General features: G+C 45.0%; 1 protein-coding gene across 2 annotated transcripts in view; it reads right to left on the bottom strand.

Moving 5' to 3' along the window:
* Positions 1-26417, bottom strand: part of PRKCB (protein kinase C beta) — a 494385-nt gene that overhangs the window by 237103 nt on the left and 230865 nt on the right. For both annotated transcript variants that reach the window (XM_038762327.1, XM_038762326.1), the window contains exon 4: positions 1094-1205. In XM_038762327.1, coding sequence (XP_038618255.1) covers positions 1094-1205 — 112 coding nt within the window. The remainder of the gene's footprint in view (positions 1-1093; positions 1206-26417) is intronic.

The following is a 26417-nucleotide window of genomic DNA, read 5'->3' on the forward strand; positions in this document are numbered from 1 at the left end:
CACATTGTCCCATGTGGGGCTCATAGTCTTAATCCCCATTTTACAGATGAGGTAACTGAGGCTCAGAGAAGTTAAGTGATTTGCCCAAGGTCACACAGCAGACATGTGGGGGAGCTGGGATTAGAACCCAAGACCTCTGACTCACTAGCCTGTGCTCTTTCCACTGAGCCACGCTGCTTCTCTAGTCAGATATCTCAAATCTGATATCCACCTTAGGGATGGAATTAACTGGGGGAAGGGGGTTCCAGGTCATCACATTGAATTTCTTCCATCCTTTCTTTGGGAGCTCAAAATAATACTGACACTGTTCAGAAACAGAGAGAAGGAACAAATTGTTTCCCTCAGTGAAAGGGAAGCATTCCTCTTCAGAAGAAAGGCAGTCTGTCTTTGGGAAAGGTCTTCTGCTGATTGGAAAACTCGCCATCTCTTCGAATCTTCCAATCCTGGCTGATGCTGAGAAACCTTCCCTTTTCCCCCGCCACCACAGGGTGCCATGAATTTCCACAATTGGGAAAGGGGTAGGGCGGGACTTCTCCAGGGGCCAAAGTGCTCGGTGAAGAGAGGTCACTGTCTCTTCTTGGGAAGCAGTGAAATCTTTTCTAAGTCTTGGCCCCACAGCACTCTGCCTGATTATAAAGGTGAATTCACCTTGCCACTGACCCCTCAACTGACTTGCCCCCTTTGCTCTTCTCCCCTCCCAGACCCAAAACATTTACGTACATATCTACAATTTTATTTATTTGTATTGATGCCTGTCTCCCTCCTCTAGACTGTGAGCTCGTTGTGGGCAAGAATGTCACTGTTTATTGTTGAATTGTACTTTCCCAAGAGCTTAGAAACAGTGCTCTGCACACAGTAAGTGCTCAATAAATACCACTGAATGAATAAACCAGAAAAAAACAGACCTTTCCTGTTCATTACAGCAGCTGAAAATAGGAGAGAAGGAAGGGGAGGAGGAGGAGGGGAAAAGGGAAGAGGACCTGGAGGAGGGGAAGGGAGGAAGAAGTAGGGGCGGGTGGAGAAGGTAGGAAGGGAAGGGAGAGGAGGTAGCAGAGAAGGGGGAAGAAGGGAAGAAGAGGGAAAAGTCACTTACTGTCACATTTCATGCCTTGGTGAATGAGCCCATACAGCAAGGAGCCACAGTGGTCACAAAATGTCGGGCTGGAGTACGTATGGATTTTAAATTTGTGCTTGCTCCTCGGATCCTGAAAAGCAAGAAGAATAAACCAATTATCACCGGCTCACAGGATCCTAACTGAACCAAACATTTTGTTTCAAAAGCGGTTTAGTCTTAAGTGAATGAACAAGTACAGAACTGAAAGCTTTATGGATTACAAAAAAAAAGTATTTCATGTATGTATAAACAGTACATACTTATGGGCTCAGAATCAGGGTGAGGGTGGATAACCATCCCGCTAGACTATAAGCTCCTTGTGGGCAGGGAACACGTCTCCCACCTCTGTTGTACTGTACTCTTCCAATTGCTTAGTTCAGTGCTCACCTCTTCATCATCATCATCAATCGTATTTATTGAGCGCTTACTATGTGCAGAGCACTGTACTAAGCGCTTGGGAAGTACAAATTGGCAACATATAGAGACAGTCCCTACCCAACAGTGGGCTCACAGTCTAAAAGGGGGAGACAGAGAACAAAACCAAACATACTAACAAAATAAAATAAATAGAATAGATATGTACAAGTAAAATAGAGTAATAAATATGTACAAACATATATACATATATACAGCTCATTGCAAGCTCATTGTGGGCAGGGAACCAGTCTACCAACTCTGTTATATTGTGCTCTCCCAAGTACTTAGAACAGTGGTCCTTACACAGTAAGCACTCAATAAATATGATTGATTGCTCTGCACACAACAGGAGCTCAATACACCTTCTCCCCTCCTTAACTTCCATCTTCAACCGCTCACTCTCCACTGGTTCCTTCCCCTCTGCCTTCAAACATGCCCATGTCTCTCCCATCCTAAAAAAACCCTCTCTTGACCCCACCTCACCTTCTAGTTATCGTCCCATATCCCTCCTACCATTCCTTTCCAAACTCCTTGAACGAGTTGTCTACACGCGCTGCCTAGAATTCCTCAACAACAACTCTCTCCTCGACCCCCTCCAGTCTGGCTTCCGTCCCCTTCATTCCACGGAAACTGCCCTCTCAAAGGTCACCAATGACCTCCTGCTTGCCAAATCCAACGGCTCATACTCTGTCCTAATCCTCCTCGACCTCTCAGCTGCCTTTGACACTGTGGACCACCCCCTTTCCTCAACACGTTATCTGACCTTGGCTTCACAGACTCCGTCCTCTCCTGGTTCTCCTCTTATCTCTCCGGTCGTTCTTTCTCAGTCTCTTTTGCAGGCTCCTCCTCCCCCTCCCATCCTCTTACTGTGGGGGTTCCCCAAGGTTCAGTGCTTGGTCCCCTTCTGTTCTCAATATACACTCACTCCCTTGGTGACCTCATTCGCTCCCACGGCTTCAACTATCATCTCTACGCTGATGACACCCAGATCTACATCTCTGCCCCTGCTCTCTCCCCCTCCCTCCAGGCTCGCATCTCCTCCTGCCTTCAGGACATCTCCATCTGGATGTCCGCCCGCCACCTAAAGCTCAACATGTCGAAGACTGAGCTCCTTGTCTTCCCTCCCAAACCTTGTCCTCTCCCTGACTTTCCCATCTCTGTTGACGGCACTACCATCCTTTCCGTCCCACAAGCCCGCAACCTTGGTGTCATCCTCGACTCCGCTCTCTCATTCACCCCTCACATCCAAGCCGTCACCAAAACCTGCCGGTCTCAGCTCCGCAACATTGCCAAGATCCGCCCTTTCCTCTCCATCCAAACTGCTACCCTGCTCATTCAAGCTCTCATCCTATCCCATCTGGACTACTGCACTAGCCTTCTCTCTGATCTCCCATCCTCGTGTCTCTCTCCACTTCAATCCATACTTCATGCTGCTGCCCGGATTATCTTTGTCCAGAAACGCTCTGGACATATTACTCCCCTCCTCAAAAACCTCCAATGGCTACCGATCAATCTGCGCATCAGGCAGAAACTCCTCACCCTGGGCTTCAAGGCTCTCCATCACCTCGCCCCCTCCTACCTCACCTCCCTTCTCTCCTTCTACTGCCCAGCCCACACCCTCCGCTCCTCTACCGCTAATCTCCTCACTGTACCTCGCTCTTGCCTGTTCCGCCATCGACCCCCGGCCCACGTCATCCCCCGGGCCTGGAATGCCCTCCCTCTGCCCATCCGCCAAGCTAGCTCTCTTCCTCCCTTCACGGCCCTGCTGAGAGCTCACCTCCTCCAGGGGGCCTTCCTAGACTGAGCCCCTTCTTTCCTCTCCCCCTCGTCCCCCTCTCCATCCCGTCTTACCTCCTTCCCATATGATTGATTCACTGATTGATAGTCCTGGGGCAACCTCTATCCCAGCTTCAGCCAATCACCTTCTGTGATCTAACCGTGAGCCAATCAGAGCTCGTCATGGCAACCAAGATGGCAATCAATCATTTAATCAATCAATTGTATTTATTGAGCGCTTACTGTGTGCAGAGCACTGTACTAAGTGCTTGGGAAGTACAAGTTGGCAACGTATAGAGACAGTCCCTACCCAACAGTGGGCTCACAGTCTAGAAGGGGGAGACAGAGAACAAAACCAAACATACTAACAAAATAAAATAAATAGAATAGATATGTACAAGTAAAATAAATAAATAAATAGATTAATAAATACGTACAAACATATATACATATATACAGGTGCTGTGGGGAAGGGAAGGAGGTAAGATGGGGGATGGAGAGGGGGGCGAGGGGGAGAGGAAGGAAGGGGCTCAGTCTGGGAAGGCCTCCTGGAGGAGGTGAGCTCTCGGTAGGGCCTTGAAGGGAGGAAGAGAGCTAGCTTGGCGGATGGGCAGAGGGAGGGCATTCCAGGCCAGGGGGATGATGTGGGCCGGGGGTCGATGGCGGGACAGGTGAGAACGAGACATGGTGGCAACACCCTCCTGCTTTATAAAGAGAGAAATGTATTTGTAGGACACCTTTCTCTCCATCTTCACTGTGCCACCTCTGACATGGGACTATTTACTGTAGAAATGAAGGGCACAGTCTCTGCCCCCAAATAGCTGTATGCATTTTACAATCCATCCTTTCTATGTCCACCATAAAAAAGGGGAAAGGCGCTACATCCTCCCTGATTTAAGTCTTGCTTGAGGTGCAGAGACAGGAAGTCTAACGTACAAGTGAATCGACGTATTTATTCCAGTTAGGGGAAGCAACCTTTTCACAGTGCAGTTTCCTACAGCAAATATGGCATAATGTGTCTCCCCTAGAAAGGCAAATTAACACATTCATGATTACTTACGACGGGTCATAAACACAGCTGTTACCAGACTGCATAATGCATCCATACTCTAAGCAGGAGCTAAAAAAATGAATTTGATGTTTCCATTGACATTAATCTCCTTACCGCGCTTCGACTTTTCTTCTGCAAGAGTCCACCTAACTGTATTATTGGCAGGTCGGGCAAATAATTGGACCTTGTTTAATTCAATCCGGCTAAGTGTGAGACGCTGAGGACATGCTTCGGCAAAATTAATCACATTCAAAACTGACAAGATTTCATACGCCATTCTAAGCAAAAAAAAAACCCTTTCAATGTACGCTACAAACCGCTCTCCTCTAATGGCTGGATTTGTCGATTGCATAATGAGAATCCTAAGATGGGACTGTTACCAACAATTAACCTGTCAGCTGGGTGTCCCCAGGCAATGAAATGCAGTCCATTAAGTCATATTTTTGGAAATCTCCCACACTCTTCAATGCCACTGGAACATTTTCAATCGAGCTCTCCGTAAAGTTCCACTTGAAGTTTACGACTTGCAATCTGCAGCCAACTTGGAAAAGAAACTACGGCTGACTGCAGCCACAGGCTGGTAGCATTGGTCTCTGTTGTGTTGGTTTTTTTTGCGCGGTTAATGTGGCCTTGCAGGTGCTTTTAAGTAACGTCTCTGTGCATGACCAGGCCCAAGGGGGAGGGGAGAGAGGAGGGAAGGGAGCAGTTGCAATCCATCAGTGATAGGGGAAGTAGGGCTCAATGGAAACAGCACAGGCTTGGGAGTCAGAGGTCATCGGTTCGAATCCCGGCTCCACCACTTGTCAGCTGTGTGACCTTGGGCAAGCCACTTAACTTCTCTATGCCTCAGTTCCCTCATCTGTCAAATGGGGATTAAGACTGTGAGCCTCAAGTGGAACAACCTGATCACCTTTTATCCCCCCCAGCACTTAGAACAGTGCTTTGCACATAGTAAGCACTTAACAAATACCACCATTATTATTATTATTTACTGAACATGTAATGTGTGCAGAGCAGTGGGGGAGGAGAACAAGAAAACGGGACAACCATTCTGCCCACCATCTCTAAAATCGATCCGAGGGGGCTGAAGGGTGGACAGGTACATGTGGAGTATGCTGAGGTGCCCTCCCCTCCTCCCCAAGGGAGCAGGTGGCTCCAACCAGGTTGGCTAGTTTCCTGGATTTTCGCTCTTAGGGATCATGACTGCTTGGGCTTTCTTTCTCACCTCACAGTTTCATAGCGCACAATGCCTCAAATTTCCATAGCACCTTTGGATGGAATCACTTACCACCTTACTTATCTCCTCTTGTCCTTAGCATCCCTGAGAAGATGGGAAAGGCAGGCGCTATCACTCCTATTTTACAGATGAGGAAACCGAGGCACAAGAGATCAAGAAGTGTAACCTGGAGGTCTCACAGAAGGCCTCCGTCGGAATACTGGACTAGAATCCAGGCTCTGTAATTTACAGACACAAGCACTGCATACTAGACTGGAGCCTCCTTCAGATCAGGACCCAGGGGTCTGCTACAGAGGCTCTGTGCCTCTTGGATTGTTTGAAATCTATTTTTACCATTGCGTGTATCCGTCTACTCCAAACTTGACTGTGAAGCTCTAAATGGGACAGGCACTGGGCATCATCTATTTGGTCGCTATCTAACACACATCATCTGTTGGTTTGTATCAGAGAAGCAACATGGCCTAGTGGACAGAGCACAGGCCTGGAAGCCAGAAGGTCATGGGTTCCAATCCCAGCCCCGCCACTTGTCTGCTGTGTGACCTTGGGCAAGTCACTTCACTTTTCTGGGCCTCAGTCACCTCATCTGTAAAATGGGGATTGAGACTGTGAGCTCCATATGGGACAGGGACCGTGTCCAATCTGATTTGCTTGTATCCACCCCATTACTTAGTACAGTGCTTGGCACATAGTTAGTGCTCAACAAAAACTATTATTATTATTACCTACCCTAGGGCTTAGTACAGTGCTTGTCACATAGTAAGGCTTCATAAATAATCATAGTCATAATAATAAAGATAACAATGGTATTTGCTAAGCACTTACAATGTGCCAAGCACTGGGATAATCACAAGATAATCACATTGGACAGAATCCCTGTCTCACAAGGGGCTCACAGTCTAAGGGGTAAGAAAAGAGGTATTTCACCCCCATTTTACAGATGAGGAAACTGAAGCTTGGGGAAGTTTAGCATCTTGCCCAAGGCCACACAGCAGGCAAGTGGCAGAGCTAGGATTTGAACCCAGGTCCTCTGACTCCCAGCCCCAACCTCTTTCTAGTAGGCCACGCTGCTTCTCAATAAATACCACCAGGAACTAGACCACACAGACTCACAGAAAGATACACACATAGATGAAACCAGACACAACTGTCAGTCAATCATACTTATTGAGCACTTACTGTGTGCAGAGCACTGTACTAAACACTTGGGAGAGAAGCAGCGTGGCTCAGTGGAAAGAGCACAGGCTTTGGAGTCAGAGGTCATGGGTTCGAATCCTGGCTCTGCCACATGTCTGCTGTGTGACCTTGGGCAAGTCATTTAACTTCTCTGAGCCTCAGTTAAATGGGGATTAAGACTGTGAACCCCACATGGGACAACCTGATCACTTTGTATCCCCCCCAGCGCTTAGAACAGTGCTTTGCATATAGTAAGCGCTTAACAAATGCCAACATTATTATTATTATTATTACAATACAACAATCACCAGACACGTTCCCTGCCTCTTCTCACCCACACACTCAGTAGAATGTTCTGCGTGGCTGCAGAGGCAATTTCTAAAAAGACAATTACTCTCCCCCGACTTCAAAGCCTTAGTGAAGGCCCATCTCCTCCAAGAGGTCTTCCCAGACTAAGCCTCACTTTTCCTCAGCTCTCACTCCCTTCTGCATCGCCCTGACTTGCTCCCTTTGCTCTTTCTCCTCCCAGACCCACAGCACTTATGTTCATATCTGTAATTTTATTTTTTTGTATTGATGTCTGTCTCCCCTCCCTCTGGACTGTCAGCTTGTTGTGGGCAGGGAATGTGTCTGCTTATTGTTATATTGTTCTCTCCCAAGCACTTAGTGCAGTGCTCTGCACACAGTAAGCGCTCAATAAATATGACTCACTGAATGAATGAATGCTGTCTCCCTGGCTCCACCCTGAAGTATAAAATACCTGCCCTCAATCTCAACTCCCTGACAGCAATGGCTGAAGATGCCACTCTTGCCTACGTTTGGCAGAGGTGAGAAACTCCTTGTAGCCTGGGAATGTGTTACTTCTTTACTCCGTGCTTCTCAAGTGCCTAGTTCAGTGCCCTGCACTAAGTGAGCCCTTAATAAATGTTACTACTACTACTACTACTACTACTACTACTACTACTACTACTACTACTATATTTTGGTTTTGTTCTCTGTCTCCCCCTTTTAGACTGTGAGCCCACTGTTGGGTAGGGACTGTCTCTATATGTTGCCAATTTGTACTTCCCAAGCGCTTAGTACAGTGCTCTGCACATAGTAAGCGCTCAATAAATACGATTGATGATGATGATGATGCTGGCATGGGAATCAGGGATTGGTCACCCAATTTCCTTGGAAAGGGAAATCCAGTGTCTGGTCTTTCCTCCTTTAAAGTGAGGAGCTCACTAGGAAAAAATTGACTGATATTCACGGGAATCCTGTAGAAAAGAATTGAAACCCCTCCATCCAGTCCAGAAATGTTCTGGGCTCTTCTCCATTGCTAATGTGAATATAATAATAATAACAATAATAATAATAATGGTATTTGTTAAGTGCTTACTGTGTGCCAAGCACTGTTCTAAGTGCCGGGGTAGATGCAAGGTAATCAGGTCATTTTGGCTGTATGAATGAGAAGTTCCCCCCGCAAAAAAAAAATGACTTCGGGAGCCCAGGAGTGAGCTATTGGGCTAGTGAAGACATGGTCTTCGGCCTGGACTAAGAAGCAGAAACCCTAAAGAAAGGAAAGGCTTGGGAACTAGACACTCAACTTCTCAATCTAGTCATCAGGCCACATTTTCCGAGGTTGTCCTGTGCAAGCAAGTTCTTGGACCATTTGATTCTTCCTGAGAAATTACACATTACAAATTCTGATGGCAAAACCAAGCTTGTAAGGCCGCTTTACGATGAATCGGCCCAGCATACAAAAATAAAACTGAAAATAAAACTGAAACACATTTGAGAGCAGTCTATTATTGAGAAAGCTGTATTTCAGATGCTAATACAATACGAAATAATGTTTAAGGAGGAATTCACACTTCACCAGATCACACCCTCAAGTTATAAATAAACTTCTCTCAAACTCAACTAAATACACACAGCCCTTACATGAGAGCCAACAGCCTGCATTTTGTAACATTCTCCCCTGACTCTGCGGGGTTAAGTGTGCCTGAATGCAAATTTTTGTGATCCGATTATATAACCTGAGAAGTCACTGTCAGGTTGATTTAGGGAGATGTTTGAATGTTCCCGGATTCCTGATTTTCTGCTCACTGAAGCGACTGGACTTCAGGGATTCTCATTTCCACATAGTACCAACTGCCTCTTTGGAGACAAAAGTGACAAATTGGTTTCATTAAAAGCATCCTAACTACACCAACGTAACAAATGCATCCTCCCCTGGCCCACTGCAAGGTGTAAAGTTTAGTGCCAGGCCCCAGCCCCGGAATTGGAATACATCTTCCAGTGAGACAGTTAAGCCGTTCTCATATAAACAGGCATAACCTTAATCTTGGGGCTGTCTTCTTCTTGACTCTCTTTAACAAGAGGCCACTGTTTCCTCAAAGCCTGATGAAACCCAGTGCTTTAAAAAAAATCCTTAATCATTTTCTGAAGATATCAGCAGATTGAGCAATGAGAAGACCAGATGGGTTTTAGAAAACTGGGAAAATTCCAGATATTTAAAAAGGGTTTAGACCCTTTCCAAAGTAGATTTCTGAATTGAACAAAGGCTTAAAGATCAAAATTTGGGTTATGCACCAAATGCATAATAATATTAATAATAATTGTGGAATTTGTTAAGCATGTACTATGTACTAAGCACTGGGATAAATATAAAATAATCAGATTGGACACATTTCCCTTCCAATATGGGGACTCAAAGTTTAAGTAGGAGGGATAATCCCCATTTTACAGATGAGGAAACTGAGGCACACAACCTCCATAGCCCGGACAGGTCCTGAGCTGTCAGTCATTTGCCTGACTGCCTGGAAGGAGCCAAAGCTCTTTCCTTGGTTTGCATTCTCTGTTTGACATTCTTGGCACTTCTGTGCTAGTGCTGCCGCTGATAAAAATAATAATAATTGTGGTATTTGTTAATCAGATTTATTGAGCACTTACTGTGTGCTGTGCACTTTGTGCTTGGGAGAGTACAATATAACAATATAACAGACACATTCCTTGCCCACAACAAGCTTGTTAAGTGCTGAATATGTGTCAGGCACTGTACTAAGCGCTGGGGTAGATACAAGATAAACAAGCTGGGCACAGTCCCTGTTCCACATACTTAATCCCACAGACTCACAGACTTAATCCCTATTTTACAGATGAGGTAACTGAGGCCCAGAGAAGTGAAGTGACTTGCCCAAGGTCACACATCTGACAAGTGGCGGAGCTGGGATTAGAACCCAGGTCCTCCAACTCCCAGGTCAGTGCTCTATCCACTAGGCAACACCGTTTCTCTTGATAATGGAGAAAAGACTGAGTATAAAGAGCTTTGCTTCCTGGTTGCAGTCCATCCTCCCCGAATGACTATGAAACTAAATTAATGAAATGACTATTCTTTATTATTCATCAAGTTTTTATGACCACTCTCCCCAGGGACAAGTGGCCAGGCTGCTTCCCAGCATATGGACCGAGGGAGTGAGAATGGGGATGAAGTTGGAATCACACAAGGAACAGGACAGAGTGACAGAAGCACCAGAATCAGATCTTCTGCCTCACTGGGGTGTTGCGATAAAGCCAATCAGTTGTATATACTAAGCCCTTACTCTGTGCAGAGCACTGTACTAAAAATGCTAGGGAGGGTACAATATAACAGAGTTGGGAGACACGCTCCCTGCCCATAACCAATTTACAGTCTACAGGGGAAGAATAAAAGTCCAATATCAAACAAATAGGACCAAAGCCAAACAATGAGTCCTAATAATGGTAATTACAGTATCTGTTAAGCACTTGCTATGTGTCGAGCCCCGTTCTAAGCTCTGTGATAGATATAAGATAATTAGGTTTAACATAGTACCTGTCCCACAAGGGGCTCACAGTCTTAATCTCCATTTTACAAATGAGGGAACTGAGGCTCAAAGAAGTGAAGTGGTCTGCCCAAGGTCACACAGCAGACAAGCAGTGGATCTGGGATTAGAACCCAGGTACCCTGACTCTCGGGCCCATGCTCCAACCACTAGGCCACACTGCTTCTCCTAAGACTTGCTTCCTTCCAGGACTATTGGGGTGCAAAGCCTACAGTTCTGCTCCATCTGAGAAGTTCTTTTAGAGGCGGGGAAAGTTATGGACTTCAAGGTCCACAGGCCTATTTCAGTTCTTCAACAGCTGTGGGAAATCAGTGATATTTACTGAGTGCTTACTATGTGCAGAGCACTGTACTAAGCACTTGGGAAAGTACAAAACAAGAGTTGGTTGTCGAGATCCCTGCCTACAAGGAACTTGCCGAATACAGAAAAGGATAAGGAAAGGCAGGGTGGCCTAATGGAAGGACTACAGAACGGGGTTCCTATTTCTGCAACACCACTTGTCTGCTGTGTGGCCTTGGACAAGTCACTTAACTTCTCTGTGCCTTGCTTGCCTCATCTTTAAAATGGGGTATAAGACTGTGAGCCCCATGTGGGACAGGGACTCCATCCAACCTGATTAACTTGTATCTACCCAAGTGCTTTGAGCAGTGCCCAGCACACAGTAAGTTCTTAACAAATACCATTAAAAACAAAGAAAAAAAAAAACCCTGCTCTGTGTTTACCTTTCCTCATCTGTAAAATGGGTACTAAATGTCTGCCCTTCCTCCCCTTTACACTGAGTCTGTGTAGGACTGGATATCTGTTCCGATTGTGTCCTATTCGCCCCTGAGTTTCAGCACAGTGCTTGCACTCAGTAAGTCTGTAACGAATATCATTATTAGTAGTGATTATGAAAACCACATAGACCTTTGGAAGAATCCCACCTCATGGAGAATAAAATTCCTGAGGGTCTAGAGGCCTTCAAAACTGAGCTCATCAGCTCTGCCTACAGTGAAAACTTAATAAATACGATTGAAAAAATACGATTGAATCTCCATAGCTAGCGTGGAGGAGAGGGTGGGGAGGCAAGAATGATCCCCATGAAGTAACAATGAACTGGTATCTTTACTGTTGCTTCTCTTTTACATTTTTATATGTCAGCCCAATTGAAAAGAGAATGGGCCTAGAAGTCAGAGGACCTGGTTATTTTTGTTGTTGTTGTTGTTTTATGGTTTTTGTTAAGTGCTTACTATGTGTCAGTCACTGTTCTAAACAGTGGGGAAGATACAAGCCAGTCAATTTGGACACAGTCCCTGTCCCACACAGGGCTCACCGTCTTAATCCCCATTTTACAGATGAGGTAACTGAGGCACAGAAAAAAGACTTGCCCACGGTCACAGGGCAGACAAGTGGCGGAGCCGGGATTAGAAAGTCCCCAGTGCTTAGTACAATACCCCACCTTTTTCCTCTCCTCCTCCCCATCCCCACCCCCAGCCCTACCTCCTTTCCCTCCCCACGGCACTTGTATAAATTTGTACAGATTTCTTATTCTATTGATTTTGCTTGTACTTATTTATTATTCTATTTATTCTGTTAATGACGTGCCTATAGCTATAATTCTATTTATTCTGACGGTTTTGACACCTGTCTACGTGTTTTGTTTTGTTATCTGTCTCCCCCTTCCAGACTGTGAGCCCGTAGTTGGGTAGGGACCATCTCTATATGTTGCCGACTTGTACTTCCCAAGCGCTTAGTACAGTGCTCTGTATACAGTAAGTGCTCAATAAATATGACTGAATGAAGTGCCTGGAACATAACAACTGCTTAACGATGACCACAGTTACTGTTTATTTATTTATTATTATTACTCAGTTGTGCGCCGAGCCTCAACGGGAACCTTACTGGCAGGGCTGGGTGAGAGAGAAAGAGTGTCACCGAACAAGCCTGCAGCCCTACAGTCAAGTCATTTGTGTAGCTAGGTCTGAAGGCCCAGGGCTTTTCTCATAATGTGTCACTCCCCGCTTGCTTGGAGAATGGCCAGAGGATGTTTGGTTATCTTTTCCATAGTAAGCGCTTAATAAATGCCATTATTATTTATTTATTTTCCTCCAGAAAGTACACGAACGTCTCGCTTTTACTTCTAACGTGTTAAAACTGTAATGAATGATCTTGTTACTCTGGTTTCTGGGAGAACAGGACACAGGGAGAGCATGGATAATTGAAATCTACAGAGGAACTCAAAGATGCTATTTGGCTTTCAGCATCAACCTCTCTCTGTGACAATTTTGTTAGACTTTTTTTTAATGGTATCTGTTATGTGCTTGCTACGTGCCAGGCACTGTACTAAGTGCTGGGCTAGATAAAAGTTAATCGGGTTGGACACAGCCCACGTCCCACTTAGGGCTCAGAGTCTTAATCCCCTTTTTACAGATGAGGTTACTGAGACTTAGAGAAGTTCCTTCCTTCATTCATTCAATCGTATTTATTATTATCATTACTGTGTGCAGAGCACTGTACTATGCGCTTGAAAAGTACAATTCAGTACAAATAGAGACAATCCCTATCCAACAACGGGCTCACAGTCTAGAAGGGGGAGACGGACAACAGAACAAAAGAAGTAGACAGCCATCAATAGCGTCAACATAAATAAATGGAATTATAGATATATGCACATCATTAATAAATAAAATAATAAATATGTACATCTATACACAAGTTCCGTGGGGCGGGGAGTGGGGTAGAGCAGAGGGAGGGAGTAGGCACAATGGGGAGGGGAGGAGGAGCAGAGGAAAAGTGGGGCTCAGTCTGGGAAGGCCTCCTGGAGGAGGTGAGCTTTCAGTAGGGCTTTGAAGGGGGGAAGTGTGCTAGTTTGGTGGATGCCCAAAGTCACGCAACAGACAAGTGGAGGAGCCAGGCTTAAAACACAGAAGATGAGATAAAACAGCACTATGGATTAATCTGAATTTTATTTCCCCTTCCTACCCCTCCTCCTGCTGTGGTGGAGATGCTACATGGGGAGACTAAAGGTATTTGAAAGGGGGAGAATCATCATCATCATCATCATCAATCATATTTATTGAGCGCTTACTGTGTGCAGAGCATTGTACTAAGCACTTGGGAAGTACAAATTGGCAACATATAGAGACAGTCCCTGACCAACAGTGGGCTCACAGTCTAAAAGGGGGAGACAGAGAACAAAACCAAACATACTAACAAAATAAAATAAATAGAATAGATATGTACAAGTAAAATAAATAAATAGAGTAATAAATATGTACAAACATATATACATATATACAGGTGCTGTGGGGAAGGGAAGGAGGTAAAATGAGGGGATGGAGAGGGGGACGAGGGGGAGAGGAGGGAAGGGGCTCAGTCTGGGAAGGCCTCCTGGAGGAGGTGAGCTCTCAGTAGGGCCTTGAAGGGAGGAAGAGAGCTAGCTTGGCGGAGGGGCAGAGGGAGGGCATTCCAGGCCCGGGGGATGACGTGGGCCGGGGGTCGATGGCGGGACAGGCGAGAATGAGGCCTAACGGTGAGGAGATTAGCAGCGGAGGGTGCGGGCTGGGCTGGAGAAGGAGAGAAGGGAGGTGAGGTAGGAGGGGGCGAGGGGATGGACAGCCTTGAAGCCCAGGGTGAGGAGTTTCTGCCTGATGCGCAGATTGATTGGTAGCCACTGGAGATTTTTGAGGAGGGGAGTAATATGTCCAGAGCGTTTCTGGACAAAGATAATCCGGGCAGCAGCATGAAGTATGGATTGAAGTGGGGAGAGACACGAGGATGGGAGATCAGAGAGAAGGCTAATGCAGTTGATCAATTGAATCAATTGATCTATGAATGGTATTTATTGGAAGAAGCAGCATGGCTCAGTGGAAAAGATCCCAGGCTTTGGAGTCAGAGGCCATGGGTTCAAATCCCAGATCTGCCAATTGTCAGCTGTGTGACTTTGGGCAAGTCACTTCACTTCTCTGTGCCTCAGTTACCTCATATGGAAAATGGGGATTAAGACTGTGAACTCCCCATGGGACAACCTGATCACCTTGTAACCTCCCCAGCGCTTAGAACAGTGCTTTGCACATAGTAAGTGCTTAATAAATGCCATCCTTATTATTATTATTATTGAACAACTGTAAATTGGACCGCAAGCTCAGTGTGGGCAGTGCAACTCTGCTGCACTGTACTCTCTCAAGTGCTCAGTTCAATGCTCTGCACAAAGTAAGCACTCAATAAATACCATGGATTGATTGATTACTGTGCGCAGAGCACTGGACTAAGTACTTGGGACAACAGAGTTAGTAGACAAGATCCTGCCTCTTAAGGAGAAGCCCTCGTAAGCAATTCAGGATAATCCACCAGCTGGATAATTTGAAAAATCAAGAGTTGGCGGTACCTGCCCCATCTGCTTTTCAGAATTTATTTTTCCAAATGGATTTGGCAGGAAAAAAGCAGATGAACCGCCAGAGCCATCTGCCTCTCTTCCAAAAACTATTTGCCACTTTTGCTCGGTTGAATTTTGCTGGGACTGTTTGATGGACAGGCGGCCACTGTGGAAGCTTTTTTGCTCCTTGAACATCCAGACATTTTGGTTGCAGCTCTGAGAGTCATTTAATTTCAGAACTTCTCCGTTTCTTCGGAGTCTGCAGCCCTCCCTTGGTTCACCAGAAAAACGAGCCCTGTCAAATTGCCTCTGGCAGATCATCAGGCAGATTCCTGATATTATCATCACTCTCTCCCACCCTCCTCTCCCACCTTCGTCTCTGCCACCCAATAAAAAGGGCAAATAGATTCCTCTTCCACCATCCTGCTAAAGAAAAATCAGGACTATTTAATAACATCAGCAATTCCCGTGCTTCAGCATCTCTTCGCTCTGTGGTGAGCAGAAACGTATTTCTATTTTCCCTAACGCTGCCTTTCATAAAGGATTTTCTTCCTTGCAAATGAAACAGTTTGTCTCTCAGACTTAAAGGACCTAAAAAAAGGATGCTGGAAGCTATTCTTTTTGACATTTTAGCATTTTGTTTGCTTTAAACAGTTCCCTTATCTATACCCTAGATGTGATGAGTATAAATCTCACTGCATATGGTATTTATTTGGCATTTCAAGTAAACTGCTTATTCATTATTTCTTTCTAATTTGGGAGGCTGATAAAAGCGTTATTGAGAACACTTGTGCTATACTAAATATGGTGGGGAGTTACAAATAAAGGGGAACAATCAGTACTTAACCCATGGAGTTTACAACCGAATGAGCAGTGTGGCCTAGTGGAAAGAGCACGGGCCCGGGAGTCGGAGGACTTGGGTTCTAATCCAGGTGCCACCACTTGCCTGCTGTGTGACCCTGGACAAGTCTCTTGTCTTCCCTGTGCCTCCAAGTTCCCTCATCTGCAAAACAGGGATTCAATACCCGCTTCTCCTCCTTCTTAGAAAATGAACCCCTCGTGGACCTGATGACCTCGTATCTACCCTAGTGCTAGTGCTTGACTCATACTAACAAAAACCACAGTTGCTATTATTGTTATCGTTATCTTTTTGAGCTAATTGTGTCCTATCATAACAATTTTGGAACTCTCCAAGGCATTTAAGTGTCTATGCCTCAACGATCACTCCATTTTCAGCATAGCGAACAAAATGGCGCTACAAAATTTGATACAAGAACATCCTGTCCCTGGATTTCCATCTCCTTTCTTCATCTTCCGATTCACTTGCTTCTCCAGGTATTTTACAACTGGACCGTCGAAACATCATAACGTTGATGGCGGGGAGGGGCACAAACTAAAACCCATAATCCCAGCATGTCTTGGGAAGACCTTGTCAAACTACAGCCTATATCCTGGTAACACAAGAAAACAAATCCTCATTATTGGCCCTCGACATCCCCAAGAAAATACCAGCCTAAATCTTTCATGCTTGACGGAGACAGAGGCTTTAGTGTACTCTGCATGAAGTCCCAGTCATTCATAAAGCTTGCTAGACCAATTTGGATTCCTTTCAATTAAGCTTACAAAGAAAGCTTAATTCCTATAGGATCAAGAAATTTTTTCGGAGAAAAAAAATTATGGCCTCCAAGATAAATCTGAAGCAACACAGACCAAACTGTACTTGTTAGAATGTTACAGGAAAATATCCCTAATTAACTCAGCACTGAAGCAGCTGGAGTCTATTCATATCTACCCAGGCAGCCACAGCAAAGGAAGCCCCCACATCCTCCTGCCAGCCAAGCCACAGAATGAGAAGCAGCATGGCATAGTGGATAGAGAATGGGCCTAGGAGTCAGAAGGTCATGGGTTCGAATTCCAGTTCTTGCCTGCTGTGTGACCTTGGGCAAGTCACTTCACTTCCCTGTGCCTCAGTTACCTCATCTGTAAAATGGGGATTACAAATGTGAGCCCCATGTGGGACATGGACTGTGTCCAACCTGATTACCCTTCTAGACTGTGAGCCCACTGTTGGGTAGGGACTGTCTCTATATGTTGCCAGCTTGTACTTCCCAAGCGCTTAGTACAGTGCTCTGCACACAGTAAGCGATCAATAAATACGATTGATTGATTGATTGATTGATTACCCTGCATCTACCCCTGACCCACAGTGAGCACTTAACTGGTATCACAATTATTATTACCATTATTCAGTCCTCTCATACCCATGTCTCTGGACTTCTGAAAAAGTCTTCCTACCCTAGGGACAAGTTGTAGTAATAGTAGTAATAATAATTGTGGTATATGTTATGTGCTTACTATGAGCCAGGCACTGTAGTAAGCGCTGGGGTGGGCACAAGCAAACTGGGTTGGACACAGTCCATGTCCCACATGAGGCCCACAGTCTTAATCCCCATTTTACAGATGAGGGCACCGAGGCCCAGAGAGATTAAGCAATTTGCCCAAGGTCACAGAGCAGATGAGTGGCAGGGGCAGGATTAGAACCCAGGTCCTTCTGACTCCCAGGCACGTATTCTAACCCTTAGGCCAAGATGCCTCTCTAAAGTAGTGGAGGTATTTTCTGAGTGCCCTCTAGGTGCAATTTACTGTGCTAAGTACCCGAGAATACAAAAGAAGCATTTGCAACTTGTTGTCCATGATAATAATAAAATAATAGTGGCATTCATTAAGTGCTTAGTATGCACTGAGTAATGTCCTAATCATTCAGCCATTCAATCGTATTTATTAAGAGCTTACTGTGTACAAAGCACTGTACCTAGTGCTTAGGAGAGTACAACATAACAATAAACAGGTACATTCCCTGCCTGCAACAAGTTTCCAGTCAAGAAGGGGAGACAGACATTAATATAAGTAAATACAATTCAGATATGGACATAAGGGCTATGAGGCGGGGATGAATAAAGGGAGCAAGGCAGGGTGACGCAGAAGGGAGTGGGAGAAGAGGAAAGGAGGGCTTAGTCAGGGAAAGCCTCTTGGAGGACTTGTACCTTTCAATAAGCACTGGGGTAGATACGAGATAATCAGGTCAGGTCAGACACAGGCTCTATCCCACATGGAGTTCACAGAATAATAATAATAATAATAATAATAATAATAATAATAATAATAGCATTTATTAAGCCATTATTATTCTAGACTGAGCACCCACTGTTGGGTAGGGACTGTCTCTATATGTTGCCAACTTGTACTTCCCAAGCGCTTAGTACAGTGCTCTGCACACAGTAAGTGCTCAATAAATACGATTGATTGATTGATTAAGCGCTTACTATGTCCAAAGCACTGTTCTAAGCGCTGGGGTGGTTACAATGTGATCAGGTTGTCCCACGGGGGGCTCACAGTCTTAATCCCCGTTTTACAGGTGAGGGAACTGAGGCACAGAGAAGTTAAGTGACTTGCCCAAAGTCACACAACTGACAAGTGGCAGAGCGGGGATTTGAACCCATGACCTCTGACGCCAAAGCCCGTGCTCTTTCCACTGAGCCACGCTGCTTCCCCAGCATAAGTAGGAGGAAGATTACATTCTAATGGAGGAAGCAGATATAAATTATTCACAGATGTGTTAAGTATAATTAATGCATTGGTGAAAGGGTTGCTACAACTTGGGGTAGTGGGAGCTAACTGGGAAAGGCTTGTAGGAGGAGATGGGGTTTGAGTCAGTCACTGTACTCAAAGTGGGGAGTGGGGAATACTGTAGCCTGTTGGGATTAGAGAGGGAGGGAAGGAGAGAATTCCAGGCTGGTGGGACAGCAGGAGTCAAGGGATCAATCAATCAATTAATCGTATTTATTGAGCACTTACTGTGTGCAGAGCACTGTACTAATCAATCAATCAATCGTATTTATTGAGCACTTACTGTGTGCAGAGCACTGTACTAAGCACTTGGGAAGTCCAAGTTGGCAACATATAGAGACAGTCCCTACCCAACAGTGGGCTCACAGTCTAAAAGGGGGAGACAGAGAACAAAACCAAACATACTAACAAAATAAAATAAATAGAATAGATGTGTACAAGTAAAATAAATAAATAGAGTAATAAATAGAGGGATATAAGGGGAGAGGAGTCCAGAGCGAGCTCAAGTCACAAGGTTGCATGGGAGGAACCAAGAGAGCGAGCTGGAGAGTAGTGGGGAAAAGGGCTAAAATATAGATGGAGGGAGCTTTTAAGTCAAAAGAGATGAATTCCTGCTTGATGCCCAGGGAACTGGGAAGTCATCGAAGGTATCTGAGGAGAAAGGAGATGGCCTAATGGAAAAACCATGGGCCTGGAGCCAGAGGACCTGCCTTCTAATCCCAGCTCTGCCAAATGTTTGCTGTGTGACCTTGGGCATGCCCCTTAACTTCTCTGTTCCTTCATTCTCCTGTTCTCCCTCCTGCTTAGATTGTGAGTTCCAGACGAGACAGGGATTGTGTCCAACCTAATTCCCTTAATCTACCCCAGAGTTTAGTACAGTGTTTGACACATAGTAAGCACTTAACAAATACCATTAAAAAAAAGGGAGATGTGAGATGAGTAATGCTTCAAGAAGATTATACATCTGGAAAAGTGTATTGTAGATTGGAGTTGGGGAGGAAAGCAGGGAGACCAGTGAAGAGGCTGATAAAATGTTCCAGCAATGATCAATCAACCGTATTTATTGAGCGCTTACTCTGTGCAGAGCACTGTACTAAGCGCTTGGGAAGTACAAGTTGGCAACATATAGAGACAGTCCCTACCCAACAGTGGGCTCACAGTCTAAAAGGGGGAATGATCAGTCAAGAGCTTGAAGCAAGGTACTCTCCAAGAGGTTTTCCCTAAGTGCTCCTCTCCTCCTCCTCCACTCCCCTCTGCACCGCTCTTACTTGCTCCTTCATTCATCCTCCCTCCCATTCCCACAGCACATATGTATTTAACTGTATAGATCTGCAATTTATTCATTTATTTATTTAATCTATTTATGTATTTACATTAATGTCTGTCTCCTCCAGTAGACTGTGAGCTTGTGGTGGGTAAGAATGTGTCTGTTGTTATAGTGTACTCTCCCAAGTGTTTAAGTACAGTGCTTTGCGCACAGTAAGCGCTTGGTAAATACTACCGAATGAATGAATGAAAGGTGGCAGCACTCTGAGTGCAGAGGGATGGGTGAATGCAGGAAATATTGCATCTGTCTCCCCCTTCTCGACTGTGAATCCGTTGTTGGGTAGGGACCGTCTCTATATGTTGCCAGCTTGTACTTCCCGAGCACTTAGTACAGTGCTCTGCACATAGTAAGCGCTCAATAAATGCAACTGAATGAATGAATGAATGAATAGAAAGAATCAGCAGGATTTAGAAGTAGCTTGACTGAGAGAGTTGAGAGTTAGTGAGGAATCGAGGAGGCTGAAGGTTTCTGGGTCCAGAAGGGGGTATGATTTACAGAGATGGGACAACTGGGAGGAGAAGAAGGTTTAGCAGGAAAGATGAATAGTTTGGGTTTGGTGATGTTGCATTTGAGGTGCAGCACTAATATATATATATATATATATATATATAATATCTGTCAGTCAGTTATATATATCTGTCAGTCATATATATATACATATATATATATATCTGTCAGATATATATATATATATATCTGACAGATATATATATATATATCTGTCAGTCTCCCCCTGCTAGACTGTAAGCTCCTTGGGGGCCAGGAACATGTCTACCAACCCTGTTATAGCATATTCTCCCATGAGCTTAGTACATGGTGCTCTGCACACAATAAGCACTCAATAAATAAGATTGACCGAAGCAAGGGGATATTTGGTATATCTCCAGCCCTGTTTGGGTGTTCTTGGGTCTTTTTTTAAAAAAAAAAAACGTATTTGTTAAGCCCTTACTATACGTTAAGCATCATTCTATGCTCTGGTTGGTGGGTCTTTTCAGAGATTTTGATCGAACAAGGCTGGGGGGGCCATCCCAAAGAGCTGTCAGGGGGTAGATGAGAGAGAGGGGACAGGGACAATGGCTTTGCTCCCTCTTCTGGATACCCACAAGGATAATGACCCCTGACTTGAAGGATTTGGCCCCTAAATCCTCAATAGCCACTAGTACTGTTCTGGCAGAGGGCAAGAGGAATAATAATAATAATAGTAGCATTTGTTAAGCGCTTATTATGTGCCAGACACTGTACTAAGCTCTGGGGTGGATACAAGAAAATTGGGCTGGACACAGTCCCCGTCCCATGTGGGACTCACAATCTCAACCCCCATTTTACAGATGAGGTAACTGAGGCCCAGAGAAGCAAAATCACTTGCCCAAGGTCCTACTGCAGACAAGTGGCAGAGCCAGGATTAGAACCCATGAACTTCTGACTCCCAGGGCCATTAGACCATGTCCAAACATCCTATGGTATTGGCCCAAGCATTCAGAACAGATCTGCAGAGAGGAAGCCCCCGATAAATACTACCGATAAACGGAATGAAAAGAGACAAAGCAAAGAATTTATCCCAAGGAACATTCCAGAGTCCCCCAGAGCCGAAGAAAAGAAGTTGCTTGAAAGGACTGCACTTGAAAAGGAATATACATAAACGGGCATCTGGCTGGGTGAGGAGATACTCCTAATGAATTTGTGCTGCATGAGCTTGGCTTTTTTTATTTCCAATATCGCTGGTCACTGATAAGGAAAGATGCATGGGGCTAAACGATGCAAGAGGTATTCAATCTTTGTCTCTGGTTCCCACCCCAAAGAAGGATGTTAAACCCTGTCTCCAGCTGTCTTCCGCCCAGAAGAGATGGGACTCTGAATTTTCGATGTAATTGGTTTGTCTCGAATGAAGAGCCTGGAACTCTTGCAGCCTCTCGCTCCTTTTAAATGAATGTTCCATTTCAGATTTTCTCAGAATTCTCCCAACCTCTAGCACTTCTTATATTCCTGTATGGAGCTACTACAACTGCAGAACTCTGAGTTACTGGAACTCGAAGCAATTCCAGGTTCAGGCAAAAGTGGATGCGATGGCAGCATGCAAGTAAAACAAAACAAAATGTTTTTAAGAACAGGCGGTACTTCGGATCAAGCCCATAACTCCATCTGATCTTGTTTCAGCTCTCACCCAGGTTGAAGGGGTCTGAAGCAGGGTTTGTGGTTGAGAGCGAAGGCTAAGGGAGAAATCATCAAGCTCTTACCCTGGCCCACATCCAAGCACATCAAGCGCCCTTGACATTGGAGAATCTCAGTCAGTTCTAATAACATTTGTACCTCAGAACTTTGTGAACGGAAGCCTGAGTGTAAGCTCACTGTGGGTGGGGAACATGTCTACCAATTCTGTTGCACTGAACTCTTCTAAGCGCTTGGTACAGTGCTCTGCCACATAGTAAGTGCTCAATAGCATGGCATAATGAATACAGCATAGGCCTGCAAGTCAGAAGGTCGTGGGTTCTAATCCCAGCTCAGCCACTTCTCTGTGCCTCATTTACCTCATCTGTAAAATGGGTGTTGAGACCGGGAGCTCCATAAAGTACATGGACTGAGTCCAACCCGATTTGCTTGCATCCACCCCAGAACTTAGAACAGTGCCTGGCACATAGTAAGTGCTTAACAAATACAATTATTATTATTATTATTATTATTATTGACGATGGTGAACATCTCACCAATCAATCAATCAATCGTATTTATTGAGCGCTTACTGTGTGCAGAGCACTGTACTAAGGGCTTGGGAAGTACAAGTCATGTTCAAACATGAAAATAGATAGATGTATGCGGGTTCTGAATGCATAAATATAAGTTTTCAAAGAAGGTATTAATAGTTGATGAGCCCTCAAACAATGTTACTGTTTTGTTTTCTGTAATCTCACCCTCCTCTTCAGAAGTATAGTAGAATGATAGAAATCAGCATTCTTTACTCTTTGCTGTGGTTACTGGGCAAAATATTTCCCTAACTGGTGTCCTGAAAATCTCATCTGGAATATTCCCTGTTGTCTACCAACTCTGTTATACTGTATTTTTTCAAGTGCTTAGTACATTGCTCCGCACACAGTCGGTGCTCAATAAATATGACTGATTGACTGCCTGAGAGAAACAGGCTGATATTCTCCCTCTCAAAATGTTTATCCATGTTGAGTCTGGTGGAAGCACTACTTGGGTTGGGTGTCTACTCGATAGACAGAGAGCACACAATCCTTCGGTTTTTAACGGGGCGGCTTCAACTTCATCTGCTAGGCATGCCCCTTTGCTGCTCGATTAACTGGAAAACAACAAAAGGCAAAAGGAAACAGAGGCCATAACATGAGGCAGGATGTCTGCTATTGATACACAGAGTCCGCAACAAGAACCGCAAGGGCCCCATATTTGTGTTGGGAAATGATGTTCAGCCTTCTTCAGTGTGAGAGTTCTTCCACTTTCAAAATGCAACTGGTTCAGTGGTAGCGGTGATATCTGTCCAGCGCTCACTTGGTGCAGTACATATCGATTAAAGAAATGTCACATTTCCTGCCCAACAGTTTGCACTCCAATCAATCAGTAGTATTTATTGAGCGCTTACTCTGTGCAAAGCACTGTACTAAGCACTTGGGAGAGTAAATACAACAGAGTTGGTAGTCCTGTTCCCTGTTCAAAAGGAGCTTAGAGTCTAGAGGGGGAGACAGACATTAATATAAATAAATAAGAGAGGAAACAAATATATAAAATCAGCATGGTCTAGTGGAAAGAGCCCAGGCCTGGGAGTCAGAGGTCCTGTGTTGTGATCCCAGCTTTGCCATTTGTCTGCTGTGTGACCTTGGACAAGTCACTGGACATCTCTGGGCCTCAGTTTCCTCATCTGCAAAATGGGGATGAAATCCTAGCCACTCTATTTAGACTGTGAACCTCATGCGGAACAGGGGCTGTATCCAAGCTGATAATCTTACATCTACCCCAACACTTCTCCGCTTCAAGGCTGTCCATCACCTCACCCCCTCCTACCTCACCTCCCTTTTCTCCTTCTACAGCCCAGCCCGAACCCTCTGCTCCTCTGCCACTAACCTCCTCACTGTACCTTGTTCTCGCCTGTTCCACCGTCGACCCCCAGCCCAAGTCCTTCCCCTGGCCTGGAATGCCCTCCCTCCACACATTCGCCAATCTAGCTCTCTTCCTCCCTTCAAAGCCCTACCGAGAGCTCACCTCCTCCAGGAGGCCTTCCCAGACTGAGCCACCTTTTTCTTCTCCTCCTTCCCATCCCCTCCTCACCCTACCTCCTTCCCCTCCCCACAGCACTTGTATATATTTGTACAGCTTTATTACCCTATTTATTTTACTTGTACATATTTCCTATTCTCTTTATTTTGTTAATGATGTGCATATAGCCTTAATTGTATTTGTTCCTACGATTTTGACACCTGTCTCCATGTTTTGTTTCATTGTCTGTCTCCTCCTTATAGACTGTGAGCCCGCTGTTGGGTAGGGACCATCTCCATACATTGCCGACTTGTACTTCCCAAGTGCTTAGTACAGTGCTCTGCACACAGTAAGCTCTCAAGTTCTCTGTCTCCCCCTTCTAGACTGTGAGTCCGCTGTTGGGTAGGGACTGTCTCTATGTGTTGCCGACTTGTACTTCCCAAGCGCTTAGTACAGTGCTCTGCACACAGTAAGCGCTCAATAAATACGATTGATTGATTGATTGAATAAATATGATTGAATGAATGAATGAATGAATATAGTACTTGGCACCTCCTAAGCGCTTAACAAATACCACAATTATGATAAAAAAATATTTACAATTCAAGTGGCCAAAATAAAAAGTTGAGTTCCCAGATACACATGAGTCCTGAGGCCTGGCAGATTTCAGACTACCGCTTTTTGTGTCACATCCAATGCCTTCAAAATGGATGCAGGACATCTTCTGCGGCTGAAGAAGACTGGCCTGGATTTTCTGCCCCACTGCCACAGACACCTTTCCTAAACTCAATCTGCCACCTTGCAAAGCTGGCTTCTTGCAACTGGGAATTGAGCTCAAGAGTGTCAATGACTCTACGCACACCATCACCGCTACTGGAAAAATAACTCCAGCACGTGCCCTACCGGGTGCTGGGGTTGGTGGGCGGAAGTTCTCATTTTATAATATTTATCAAGCGCTTAGTACAGTGCTCTGCACACAGTAAGTGCTCAATAAATATGATCGAATGAAATGAATTAAGCACTTACTAGGTGTCCTAATTACTGGGGTAGATACAGATCAGTCAGGTCGGACACAGTCCCTGTCCCATATGGGGCTCCCAGTTGAAGTAGGAGGGAGAGCAGGTTTTGAATCCCCATTTTGCAGTGGAGGAAACTGAGGCTCCAAGAAGTTAAGAGACTCGCCCGAGATCACATAGCAGACAAGTGGCAGATTAGAGCCCAGGTCCTCTGACTCTCAGGACGGGGTGCCTTCTGCTAGGCCATGCTGCTTTCCTCCACAGCATTCATCTGGGCTGTTACACTTGTTGTGAGCAGGGAATGTGTGTGTTTATTGTTATACTGTACTCCCTCAAGCGCTTAATACAGTGCTGTGCATACAATAAGCGCTCAATAAATACCATTGACTGACTGACTGACCTTATTGAACCCAGAAAGTCACTCAGTGGTCTTTTCAGCCCCACCCGCAGAAAGAATGGGATCTTAACCTAGTGTCACCTTTGAAACCAAAGGGCAGCTCCAGCTCTATTTCACATGAGAGGAACACAATCCTTTACCATAAAGTTGGGTGTCTACTGGACAGGGGAAGCAGCGTGGCTCAGTGGAAAGAGCATGGGCTTTGGAGTCAGAGTGCATGGGTTCGAATCCTGGCTCCGCCAATTGTCAGCTGTGTGACTTTGGGCAAGTCACTCGACTTCTCTGTGCCTCAGTTATCTCATCTGTAAAATGGGGATTAAGATTGTGATCCCTTGTGGGACAACCTGATCACCTTGTAACCTTCCCAGCACTTAGAACAGTGCTTTACACACAGTAAGCGCTTAATAAATGCCATCATTATTATTACTATTATTATTATTAGGCTGGGCTGGTGCACCCTGGCTTGTGAGGTCAGTGGATCACTTTAATAAAGAGGATCTGTCTTAAGCCATGACCCTGGCATGTGGTCCCTTGGGCAATGGGCACTTGGCATTACCTGAGCAGGTCAGTGGTAACACTAAGCACTTAGTACAGTGCTCTGCACATAGTAAGCGCTCAATAAATACGATTGATGACTAAGTGCTGGGCACCCTATTAAGCACTGTCAAATCAGACAGTAGGCAAAGCACCTTCAAAAAAAAAAAAAAAAGAAAAAGAAAAAAAGTATTCTACACCATCAAAGCCTCGGACTATACTGTAGAGACATGAAACAATCCGTATTTTCTTTTTCCTTATGGTATTTGTTGAGCTCTAAGTGCCAGGCATTGTACTAAGCACAGGGGCAGACACAAGGTAATCAGGTGGATCACAATCTTTG

Source organism: Tachyglossus aculeatus, chromosome 21 (genome assembly GCF_015852505.1).
Source record: "Tachyglossus aculeatus isolate mTacAcu1 chromosome 21, mTacAcu1.pri, whole genome shotgun sequence".
NCBI classification, from domain to species: domain Eukaryota; kingdom Metazoa; phylum Chordata; class Mammalia; order Monotremata; family Tachyglossidae; genus Tachyglossus; species Tachyglossus aculeatus.